A 12441-nucleotide genomic window follows, 5' to 3' on the forward strand; every position below is an offset into this window, starting at 1 on the left:
CTGTTCAGCTGCAACTCATCCACGCTACCTGTGTGGACTTCATTTCACCGATCATTTTCCCACCGTTGTGTCCATCTACTCCCTCATCACGTGCTTCCTCCTTTTTCCACCTGACCACTCATTTTCCCATCGTCTGTGCCCCTCTTTGCCCTGTCTCACAGCCTCGAGGGGTCCGAAGGAGCGGGAGGGCCCACCTCACCGTTCGCTTGGAAACGTGATGGAGAACCCAAATGAGATCGACAGGTGTACAGAGGACCATGCATGTTACGTGTCACACCTGCACAAATATCACGCTACGAATGTTCAACCCCGCACTCTTCCAATGACAACTCCGGCACATCATGTATTATACACAGGCGCATTACCGTATTTTTTGTATTTATATTTGATGATTGTATATTATACTACTGTTGTATTGTAATACTGGCGATAATGGGATGCTATATGGGGTATCGTCATGCGGACACAAATAAAAAAAATTGTATTATATTATTACATTTTATACAGTGCTCTCGGTGAGATAAGCTCATAGTTTGGTTATATTTGCTTCACTTGGAATTGTGAATACAAAGTGCTATTGCATTGTGGTTATAATAACCGACTGCACCGTTTGGCTTTTACAGACGGAACTTTCTTTTTTAACAAATGTCAGTTGCTGAGCAAGTTCGCAAAAAGGTCATCTATTTATTACACACGCAAACATGCCGGGATCTTCATTATTTCCTCTAACTCACCTCCAAACATTCTTTCCCTTCTCACCTTCCTCCCAAACTACCCACGTACGTAATAAATAGATCGTAGCACAATGCAAGCTGCTTTAACCAGAATGTGCACAATCTGCAGAGACCGATTTGATTAATTGTCTCATGGTGGTTGGCATAAACCATCCCTAATCAAGGTGGTTGGCATCCTGGGAAGGGGTATTGGCAGGGGCGGGTCCGACTGCACGTCAATCACTTCCCTAATCTAGGTGGTTGGCGTAAATCGTCCCTAATCAAGCTGGTTGGCGTAAATCGTCCCGAATCAAGCTGGTTGGCGTAAATCGTCCCTAATCATGCTGGTTGGCGTAAATCGTCCCAAATCAAGCTGGTTGGTGTAAATCGTCCCTAATCAAGCTCGTTGGCATAAATCGTCCCTAATCTAGGTGGTTGGCATAAATCGTCCCTAATCAAGCTGGTTGGCGTAAATCGTCCCTAATCAAGCTGGTTGGCATAAATCGTCCCTAATCAAGCTGGTTGGCGTAAATCGTCCCTAATCAAGCTGGTTGGCATAAATCGTCCCTAATCAAGCTGGTTGGCGTAAATCGTCCCTAATCTAGGTGGTTGGTGTAAATCGTCCCTAATCAAGCTGGTTGGCGTAAATCGTCCCTAATCAAGCTGGTTGGCGTAAATCGTCCCTAATCAAGCTGGTTGGCGTAAATCGTCCCTAATCAAGCTGGTTGGCGTAAATCGTCCCTAATTTAGGTGGTTGGTGTAAATCGTCCCTAATTTAGGTGGTTGGTGTAAATCGTCCCTAATTTAGGTGGTTGGTGTAAATCGTCCCTAATTTAGGTGGTTGGTGTAAATCGTCCCTAATCAAGCTGGTTGGCGTAAATTGTCCCTAATCAAGCTGGTTGGCGTAAATCGTCCCGAATCAAGCTGGTTGGCGTAAATCGTCCCTAATCATGCTGGTTGGCGTAAATCGTCCCAAATCAAGCTGGTTGGTGTAAATCGTCCCTAATCAAGCTCGTTGGCATAAATCGTCCCTAATCTAGGTGGTTGGCATAAATCGTCCCTAATCAAGCTGGTTGGCGTAAATCGTCCCTAATCAAGCTGGTTGGCATAAATCGTCCCTAATCAAGCTGGTTGGCGTAAATCGTCCCTAATCAAGCTGGTTGGCATAAATCGTCCCTAATCAAGCTGGTTGGCATAAATCGTCCCTAATCTAGGTGGTTGGTGTAAATCGTCCCTAATCAAGCTGGTTGGCGTAAATCGTCCCTAATCAAGCTGGTTGGCGTAAATCGTCCCTAATCAAGCTGGTTGGCGTAAATCGTCCCTAATTTAGGTGGTTGGTGTAAATCGTCCCTAATTTAGGTGGTTGGTGTAAATCGTCCCTAATTTAGGTGGTTGGTGTAAATCGTCCCTAATTTAGGTGGTTGGTGTAAATCGTCCCTAATCAAGCTGGTTGGCGTAAATTGTCCCTAATCAAGGTGGTTGGCATCCTGGGAAGGGGTGTTGGCAGGGGCGGGTCCGACTGCATGTCAATCACTTCCCTAATCAAGCTGGTTGGCCTAAATCGTCCCAAATCAAGCTGGTTGGCGTAAATCGTCCCTAATCAAGCTGGTTGGCATAAATCGTCCCGAATATAGGTGGTTGGAGTAAATCGTCCCTAATATAGGTGGTTGGCGTAAATCGTCCCTTATCAAGCTGGTTGGCGTAAATCGTCCCAATCAAGCTGGTTGGCGTATATCGTCCCGAATCAAGCTGGTTGGCGTAAATCGTCCCTAATCATGCTGGTTGGCGTAAATCGTCCCTAATCAAGCTGGTTGGTGTAAATCATCCCTAATCAAGCTCGTTGGCATAAATCGTCCCTAATCAAGGTGGTTGGCATAAACCATCCCTAATCTAGGTGGTTGGCATCCTGGGAAGGGGTGTTGGCAGGGGCGGGTCCGACTGCATGTCAATCACTTCCCTAATCAAGCTGGTTGGCGTAAATCATCCCTAATCAAGCTCGTTGGCGTAAATCGTCCTGAATCAAGCTGGTTGGCGTAAATCGTCCCTAATCATGCTGGTTGGCGTAAATCGTCCCTAATCAAGCTGGTTGGCATAAATCGTCCCTAATATAGGTGGTTGGCGTAAATCATCCCAAATCAAGCTGGTTGGTGTAAATCGTTCCTAATCAAGCTGGTTGGCATAAATCGTCTCTAATCAAGCTGGTTGGCGTGAGTCGTCCCTAACCAAGCTGGTTGGCGTAAATCGTCCCTAATCTAGGTGGTTGGCGTAAATTGTCCCTCATCAACCTGGTTGGAGTAAATCGTCCTGAATCTAGGTGGTTAGCGTAAATCGTCCCTAATTTAGGTGGTTGGCGTAAATCATCCCTAATCAAGCTGGTTGGCGGAAATCGTCCCTGATCAAGCTGGTTGGCAGAAATCGTCCCTAATCTAGGTAGTTGGCGTAAATCGTCCCTAATATAGGTGGTTGGCGTAAATCGTCCCTAATCAAGCTGGTTGGCGTAAATCGTCCCTAATCTAGGTGGTTGACATCCTGGGAAGGGGCGGGTCTGACTGCACGTCAATCACTTCCCTAATCAAGCTGGTTGGCGTAAACCGTCCGGCCCAACGATGGTCAGGGTTTTCACCAACACCGGATGTTGAACCTCCGAAACCCACAAGCTGGGAGCCAGGCCTTCTCCACGAGACCGAGCATAATGGAACTTTCCTTCTCAGCATCGCTTTTATCTGTGCTGCCACTTCCAAGTACATACATGACCAATTAGCATGTGTTAATGTGGTACACAACCATGCATTTTACTACCTTTAAACTATGTAACAACTGTCACAATAGTGACGTCACAATGCCTTTGACTGTTATTTTACTGGTGTGGGGTTAAGGAGATACAATCAATATGAACCGTTATCATTCATCGTGTTCCCAAACATTTACACTTTTTTCAAACCTATTTAACCCTTTTACTTTATTGAATAATTATAAAAAGAGTCATTGTTGATGTTTTGGAATTTTTCACCATGTCAAGATATTTGAATAAAATCAGGAAAATCTGGACTGGTTCGATGAAATCACAAGGATGCGGGGTGGCATCATTGGCTGAGGGCACGACCGGTGCGATGCCCTCTGCTGGCTTGGGCAGGAATTTGTAATTTGTCGAGGGTGCCAGAGATAGCTCGCCGACTCTTTGAGAAGGACACCATGTGTTCTTTAACGTTCACCAACTAATGCCATGGATGTGCAGAGGCGCGGTTCCGGCTTGGTCCGCTTACGATATGCTGCAACAGTTGCTGCCAATCGGTTTCGGTCATCATCATCTTTTTGAACAAACTACATGAGTTTCTTCCATTCCTCACAATCTTTCATAATAATTGGTAGCTGCTTCCCAACCAACGGTGTGTCCCTCTCGAGCCGATCCAAAATGGAGAACAGGGCACCCACAAGACCTCTCGCCTTGTTTTGATCCCACAGCACAAGTTGTGGCACAATCTCCTGCTTCCTTCTCCAACAATGGCTGTCAAATCTTATACCATGGGCAATGTGCTCCACAGCTCTTCATTTGTGTGATGTTCTCTCGAGATTATATTAAGGGCAGCCCTCAACAACCGTGTAGAGCAGCCCTCAACAACCTTGTAGAGCAGCCCTCAACAACCTTGCATAGCAGCCCTCAACAACCTTGCATAGCAGCCCTCAACAATCTTGAAGAGCAGCCAACAACCTTGTATAGCAGCCCTCAACAATCTTGTAGAGCAGCCCTCAACAACCTTGTATAGCAGCCAACAACCTTGTATAGCAGCCCTCAACAATCTTGTAGAGCAGCCAACAACCTTGTATAGCAGCCCTCAACAATCTTGTAGAGCAGCCCTCAACAACCTTGTATAGCAGCCAACAACCTTGTATAGCAGCCCTCAACAACCTTGTATAGCAGCCCTCAACAACCTTGTAGAGCAGACCTCAACAACCTTGTAGAGCAGACCTCAACAACCTTGTAGAACAGCCCTCAACAACCTTCTAGAGCAGCTCTCAACAACCTTGCAGGGCAGCTCTCAACAACCTTGTATAACAGCCCTCAACAACCTTGTAGAGCAGCCCTTAACAACCTTCTAGAGCAGCCCTCAACAACCTTGTATAGCAGCCCTCACCACACCTCTCACATGTCCTTGTTAGTGTGCAATTGTCAGCACCATATGAAACCATACTCTATCTTACTATAATTCACCAAATGTCCGTCCGTCTGTCTGTGTTCGAAGGTACCGCAAAAACGGCCTAACCGATCGCAACCAAATGTTGGGTGGGTGATCCTGGGACCCCCTGGAGTAAAATAGGCTATATTGTTTTTCCAATTTCAGCTTTGGTCTCCAGCATTTTCAGGTTTGGACTCCCGCATAACGTATTTTCCTGGGTTCCGCACAAACGGCTGCACCGATCGCAACCTGACGAATGAAAACACACAGTTAAAAATAATGACCTCGGACAAAGACCTTTTCTAAGGACATGGGTTGAATCCCTGCTTGAGAGAATGCCAACCCCCTCTCCGCCATCACGGTCATCTCTCCAACTCACAATCCCATGAGATATGCCGAAAGGACGACCCAAAACCAATTATCTTATTTTTGATTCGTATATAAACATCATTAAAAGTAAATAATGACCTCAGCCAAAGTTCAAACGACATGGGTTTAATCTCCACATGAGAGAATTCCACATAGCTATTTGGGCAGTGTATACGCTAACAGATCGCTGTCTCCATCGATCTTGCCAAGGCCGTAACACTTATCGGCTCAAACTCCTTTTAACTGTTGACTTGCTAGTTTTTACAATGAAGGAAACATTAACAATGTTGTTAAAAGTTTATTTTGTGATTAATTTGTGATTGGAGTTATGTTGTTTGGAATGAAAAAAGTGTTATCGAGTTCAAGTGAATGACGACATGCCGTGATGGTTTCTACTTTCTAAACATGAAATTCGCGGATCGCCATATGCAGATACGCCACCGTCCCACGGTCGATGTTTCCATATGTGAACGTACCCTTTTGTTTGCGTACGGGTACGTTTTTATGGACGTCCCTGATGAACTTGCTGTCCATGTCTGACGAACGACTGAGTACAGGTATGACGGTGCTTCAGGAATGTGGAATTTATTGGTTTCATGCTTTAGCATTCGCCGTATCTGCATTGCCTGTTTGCTTCTGGCCTCCCACCCGTGCGTAGCATGAGTACCTCACTAGTTCATCTTATTGAGCGCTGTCCAGGCCTAGGCTTTTCTTCTAAATCTGTTACTTCTGTTGATGCAGGACCCGAGATATTGAAAGTCAGCCCTCCTTTTTAAAGCTTCCCCACAAGTACCTTCAAGTTCTCCATGTTGATTGCATAAAATCCAGTCTTCGATACATCAATGAGCAATCCGACTGCCTTTGCTGCAGTTTCAATCCGACTGAGTATGGGCCGAGCATATCTTGGTGTGTCTGAGATTAGAACAATATACTCTGCAAAAATCGGTTGGGGTAATGATTATCAATTTATTATCCACATTTCACAACATCCCAAAGGAAACGTGTCACCAGCACAGAGTCTCAACAACAGTACATTTCCTTCAAATATTACCGTCTGCATCAGGATGGTTGAGGAGGGAAGGGGAACGGCCGATGAGGTACCAAGATCTTATATCCTCATGAAACGGAGCGGAGGAAGAATGGACAGTGCCCAACTGCAAAATAACCAAATAAATTGTACATCCAGGATAAATGTTAATGTTCTCAACTAATGCAATAAATCAAGCCTTCGGTTATCCAGGGGAGCAGGAGGAGAGGGGGTTCAAGATAAACGAGGTGGAAAGGAGCAACTCAAAAGCCTCTCCCTTTATCCCAGCCGTCATCTTGAGTTTCCAGGCGCCGGTATTTGCTTCGGGTCCCAGTAGTTGGTTTGCGTTCAGAGAACCAGCTCATCACCTGCAGAGTCAGGAAAGCAAGACCAGTGGCACAGGGGTTACAAGGAAAAGTAAACTTGGCAATCACACAATTTCATAAAGCAAGCAAGGCATCCAAGGACTTTAGAAACCGTGCACACTCGTGACTACAATGGTGGAAGCGACAAGCCCCCTCCTGCAATAAACAGCCATGTGTTGCAACCACATGGTCAACAATGTGACTACTCCTTCAGTGGTCAAACTCATGCAATTTGAGCATGTAGGGATCTTTACACCCTCAGATTCTGGTGGGAGACAAGGCCCCAAACGCAGTGAAAAGTGCTCTCGCCACATGTGCCGATAGAGAATGTTCTTGTTGTGTCACATTGACTTTGTAGCTCGGCGACAGCAAAAAGACGGATGTCTTTTACCACCGGGTGGAATCCATTACACGTTGTATTCCTTCCCCCAGACTCCAGCCACAGCGGGTCCAAAAGACCATTCGGTGCATTCTGCAATTTTCAAAACCATCGACTCCGGAAAACATTTCTCCGAACCTTTAATCAGAGCTACTTACGCCACACCAGGCCTTCGGCTGTAGTTCAATGATGTGCTGCTCTACACCATGGGGCTTCTGCTCCAGCATCACGGGTCCAAATCACCTCTCTCTTGCAATTCGTCGAATCTAAAACTCTAAGTTTTTGGGATCTCCTGTGATGTGGCCAAAGCACAAGGTCTGTTGCACTTATCTACTACCTGGCAGGTTGGTGGTCTCTATGTTCTCTATCGTCAAACCTTTGATAATGCTCCGTCTGCTTTCAGACATCTGATCCTCTTCAGCGACTCCAAGATGCACGTTCTTCCAGCAGCTCCCTCCAGGTTAACCTTCCAAAACCCAGGCCGAGTGCACATCTCAACTCCTTCATTCTCGCTCCCAAGTCTATGGAACCATCTTCCAGAGACTGCTCTGTTTGTTATTATATATATATATATATATATATATATATATATATATATATATATATATATATATATATATATATATTGTTGCGAATATGGAATTTGGCCTCCATATCCGCTTGTAAATATTCCCCTATTTTCTCCAATACTCCCCAACTTTCCCCGATCCCCCATTCCCTAGTCCCATTGCATGTAAATAACAATCAGTAGAGCCGACCTTCCCCTTATTCCCCCATTAAATGTCGTGCCCAGGTCCACCGCACCACAGGTAGACAACTTTCGGACATCTTCCTAGTTATTCTTATTCTATGTCAGTTAAGGCCTCGTCTCCATTAATTATGACTCTTCGTTGCACCAGAATGTGATTATATGGCATCAGTAGTGAGTTTAGGACCTTTCCCATACCTCCTCCCATCTTCTTCCCCAAACAACAACAATAACAACAACTACAACAACAATTACAACAACAACAGAAGAGATGGCGGCGGAGCGGGGGAGGATGCGTCCTCACACCGGCTCGATTAGCTCCAGACCATGCGCTCCACGGGGTTACCCCGAAGGGGCTGGCTGTCAGCTCCTCGTCAGGGGCGGAGCCAGTAACCCCCCCCGCACGCACCCAATGAGAAGCAACGTGCCGATTCCACGAGGCGGAGCTAACGAGCCGAGGGCGTGTCACTCCCCGCCGGATATACGCGGCCCCGCGCCGGATGTGACGTCAGATGCGCCTCAGCTTGGAGACTGGAGAGAGAAGCCACCGCCACCCCCAGCGCGACGATACCTCCCCGCATCTCTGGACCGGACCGAGTCGATTCTGCCTTGAGCCAAGAGTGCACCTTGAGCCATCGCGACCTGCCTTTCCTTTTCATCAACCCCCGTGTGAGTCAGCATTTTGTCCCGTGTGTCTGTCGTCTGTCCGGGGTTAATATAAGAGTGTGTCTAAGTGCCTGTCTTCCTGTAATATACCTCTAGCCCCTGTAATCTAACCTTTCCGTACGAATATAATTGAGAATCGAAACATTGGTGTCGTATTGTGTTATTGTAATCCAGCCGGGTGTCTTCTTTTTCTTATTGAGCCAGCATCGCGCGACTAGTCAACGTTCGGGCACAATCGGGTAACTTGTGCAGACGTGGTCATACCATAAAACCGCTCGGTAAATAACATCCAAGCCACGTCTGTAACAATTGGTGTCGGGAGTGAGATTCGAGGCCCGACCAAATTTTGGAAAAAAAAAAAAAAAACGAATAGAGGAAAAAAAAAAAATTTGGTCAAAATTTGGAGCGGCCGAAATTTGTTTTGTTTTACGAAACTCGAATTTTGCAAGTCGCGCTATGGCGGATCAAGACGGCTGGGGTCCGGTAGGGGAGAGTGAAGCAGGGTCGGTCCAGGACCAAATTGAGGGACATGAGGAGAGCGAAACAGCGGGGGTAGCAGACGCGCAAAATAGCGCCGTCACGCACGAAGAAGCGGGCGCGCAAAATGGCGCCTCGCTGATCACCGCGCCAGCGACCGTGGCAGCGCCCCCGGTGGATTGGAATTTGTTTTTTATACAAATGACGGCCCTTATGGAAAAGAATAGTGAGCGATTGGAGGGCCAAATGGGGTCCAATAGCGAGAAATTGAGGGAGGACATGGGGGCGCAGATCGGGGGGTTAGGGAGTAGAATAGAGGGATTAGACAAGAAATTAGAGGGGTTAGACAATGGGATAGAAGGGGTGAAACATGGGTTAATGGGGGTAGAAAACAGAATGGCCGCTCAAGAGAATCAAATGGAAGGGATGCAAAAGGGGTTAGAGGGGGTAGAAAATAGAATGGCTGCCCAGGAGAATCAGATAGAGGGAGTGAAAAATGGGTTAGAGGGGTTAGAAAACAGTATGGAAGGCAAATTGAGGGACATGAGGGACCAAGCGGAAAGGGAAGTTAAACAAATGGAGCAGCAGATAGAGGGGGTCAGAATGGGGGTAGAAACCAAACTGGATGCTCACAGGGAGGAAATGGAGCAGATGAGGGTGGCATCTGGGCAGGAGATGCAAGTGATGGGAGAGGAGATCAGAAGAGGAGTGAGTGAGGAGGTCGGAGGAGTGCGCGAGGAGGTGAGGCACTGTAAGGAGCGCATGGAGAAAGAGGTGAGAAAGGGGACTGTAAAATTGCAAGGTGGTATAGAGGAGTTGACGCTGGGAGTAGAACAACTGACAGTGGGACAAAAGGAGTTGGGGGACCAGGTAAAGAAGAACACAGCGGTAATAGAGGGTTTAAAATCGACACAGAAGGAGATGAAAAAGGACGTAGGGGTAATTAAAAAAGAGTGTCAGACGGTACATGAGGACCTGACGAGGAAAATGGACAAGGTGGTAGAGGTAATGGAGGTTAAAGAGCGGGAGGTGCGGGAGCACATAGAAAAAAATAAAGTGGAGTTAGAGGAAGAACTTAAAGGGGCGCACGAAGAGATGAAGGAGATGAAGCAAAAATTAGAAGAGGTGGAAGAAGGGATGAGTGAAATTAAGAAGCGACGGAGAGGGGATAAGAAAGAGATAAAAGAGGAGATAAAAGAATTGGTCCAAAGTCTGTGTTTGGATCGTGATGATGTGCTCATTAACCGGATGAGGGATTCGCAGGTGATGGAGGAGAAGCGAAGAGGAAGAGGACCCGGTGTAAGTGGTGACCAATATGGTCGTGCGTATGATGCGCCAGGGGATTTAAGAAGCTTGGGGGTCGAGATAGACCCGGGTGTTCGTGAAAGGCCGTTGGTGAAGTGTGCGACAGGTCTGGTGTGCGAAAGAGGAGGTGTGCGAGAAAGTCCGACTCTGGGGTGTGTGAGGAAAAAGTGCGTGCCAAGGAGTGAGTGTGCTGGCGAGAGTGAGTCGGTCGTAGCGCGTGTGCGAGGGAGCACATGGAAGCGTGGTGTGGTGAGTGTTACAGAGGGTGTGACGGGAGAGTGTGCGCAGGAGTGTGCGCGAGAAAGGTGTGTGACAGACAGGTGCATGAGGAAAGAGTGCGCTGTCAGAAGTAAGGAAGAGTGTCCACCTGTGGTGAGTGTTACAGAGGGTGTAACGGGAGAGTGTGCGCGAGAAAGGTGTGTGACGGACAGGTGCACGAGGAAAGAGTGCGCTGTCAAGAGTAAGGGTGAGTGCGCTGTCAAGAATGGAGGTGAGAGTAGTGGGAGTGACATGGAGCGTGAGTTAGTTGTGACAGGTGAGCGAGGATGTACACCTGGGATGGAAGGATGCACACCTGGAATGGTAGAGCGTGAGTGGGAATGCACGCTGGAATTGGTGGTGAGGCACGTGGTTGGGTGTGCGAATGAGGGCACACCTGTGATTGTCACAGAGGAGGTGACCGAGGAGGGGGTGCGAAGCGGTGTATTGGTGAGGTGTGCGACCAACGAATGTGTGCCAAAGTGTTCGGTGGTCAGGTGTGTGACCAAGGCTGTGAGTGGAATGGGTGTGCCTGGGTGTGTAAGGAACGGTACAAGGAGCATGGAAACGGCTGGAGGTGTGAGCAAGGAACGGGCTGCGGGGTGTAAGCATGCAGGTGAAGCATCGACATTAAACGGGATAGAGTTTAGAACGACTTATAGCCGAATCGGGCCCTCGGTGCGTGCTGGGCCTCGCTTTGAACGGCCGCGTCTGTGCTCCACTAGGCGGAGCGGGCGGCCCGATAGAAAGAGTCGTCATGGCGACCACTTTTTGTTGAGGAATTCCGGCAGGTCGAGATCGGGACATTGGATGGCTCCGTGCCGAGATGGTGCGTGGGATCTCGGCCCGGGTAAGCCCCCGTCCCTGCCCCGAATGCCGGACGCATCCAGCCGCTGGCACAAAACAACCAGCATCCATTGCTTGGCTTTACGAAGCCGGGCTTTGGACAGGGATTGGCGCACCGAGAGGTATTAGTGAGTAGACTGGGTGATGAGGTTAGTGTTTTGGACCCAAAATTAGAGAAAAACAAAATTTGATGATTGGCAAGGGATTGGCAGTAGTGATTGGCAGATGATGGGCAGTGATTGGCAAATTTTTAATTTGTTGAAATTTGATGTGCAAAATTGGTAGTGAGAGACCCCCGATGTGGTGGGATGGCATCCCTGCCATCCTTCCCATGTGTGTGGGGCAAATGCGCTATAGCTTAGGGGGTGTATGGCAGTGGAAAACTAGCCCGGGTGGGTTAGGTTATATTGATAGGGATCTAGAGAAGATGACATTAGGTAACGTTAAGTTTAGTTAGTGACTGATACCTGTAGTGGGGACGCAGGTAGATTAGTATGGATGATAATGACGAGGGAGCGCAATAGTTAAAGGGACGACTGGGAAGCGCAAGTTTCAGAAGGGAGTAGTTAGCTGAGATGATGCCGTGTGTGTGAGAATTGAACAGGTGTGATTGCACAGGTGTGCAACTGGACAGGTGTGTGGAGCCGTGTATGAGTAGTGAGTGTGTGGATCAGCGCGAATGCGCTTGGGGAGAGAAGGGTGCAGGTGGCACCAGGTGTGAGAGCACAGGTGTGCAGGTACAGGTGTGTGGAGAGAGTTGGAGTAAGTGGTACGGAGTGGTGCGAAGGTGTGGATGGGGGAAGAGTGGACCCCTTTCACGAGTACCCGGGGCGGGTAGTGTAAGTGTTAGGTAGAGGGTGCAGGTAAATTGTGGTTGGATATTGGCATCTGTGGTGCGGTTGCAGAATGGTGTTGTGAATGGGTGCATTAGTGTTGTGGAAATGGCTGGGCGTGTAGCCTGTTAGTGTGTGTAGTTGGTTGAGCACTCCACCACTGTGAGGATGTCGGCCAGGTGAGGCCGCAGGTGGGCTCTGGGAGCCGGTAGAGTTGTGGATGGGGCCCGAGGATCCGGAGGACGGACCCGGGTAGCCCAGTGCCAGAGAGGGCACCGAG

At 48.1% G+C, this 12441-nt stretch overlaps 2 protein-coding genes across 4 annotated transcripts in view; one reads left to right on the top strand and one right to left on the bottom strand.

Moving 5' to 3' along the window:
* LOC137421361 (neural cell adhesion molecule 2) overlaps positions 1–3759 on the top strand; it is a 150563-nt gene extending 146804 nt beyond the window's left edge. The window contains exons 19-20 of one of the 2 annotated variants that reach the window (XR_013622342.1): positions 162–1463; positions 2044–3759. Coding sequence is in view for 1 of the 2 variants with exons in the window: in XM_068107345.2 (XP_067963446.2) it covers positions 162–234 (73 nt within the window). In the remaining variant the exon portion in view is untranslated. Of the gene's footprint in view, positions 1–161 lie in introns of both variants that reach the window. The other variant, XM_068107345.2, reaches the window with a different exon arrangement.
* A 2444-nt stretch (positions 3760–6203) lies between these two features.
* Positions 6204–12441, bottom strand: part of LOC137421360 (uncharacterized) — a 56222-nt gene continuing 49984 nt past the window's right edge. For both annotated transcript variants that reach the window (XM_068107344.2, XM_078771505.1), the window contains one exon: positions 6204–6652. In XM_068107344.2, coding sequence (XP_067963445.2) covers positions 6548–6652 — 105 coding nt within the window. In that variant the 3' untranslated portion in view covers positions 6204–6547. The remainder of the gene's footprint in view (positions 6653–12441) is intronic.

Source organism: Myxine glutinosa, chromosome 2, assembly GCF_964187855.1.
Source record: "Myxine glutinosa chromosome 2, kmMyxGlut1.1, whole genome shotgun sequence".
In the NCBI taxonomy this organism is placed as follows: domain Eukaryota; kingdom Metazoa; phylum Chordata; class Myxini; order Myxiniformes; family Myxinidae; genus Myxine; species Myxine glutinosa.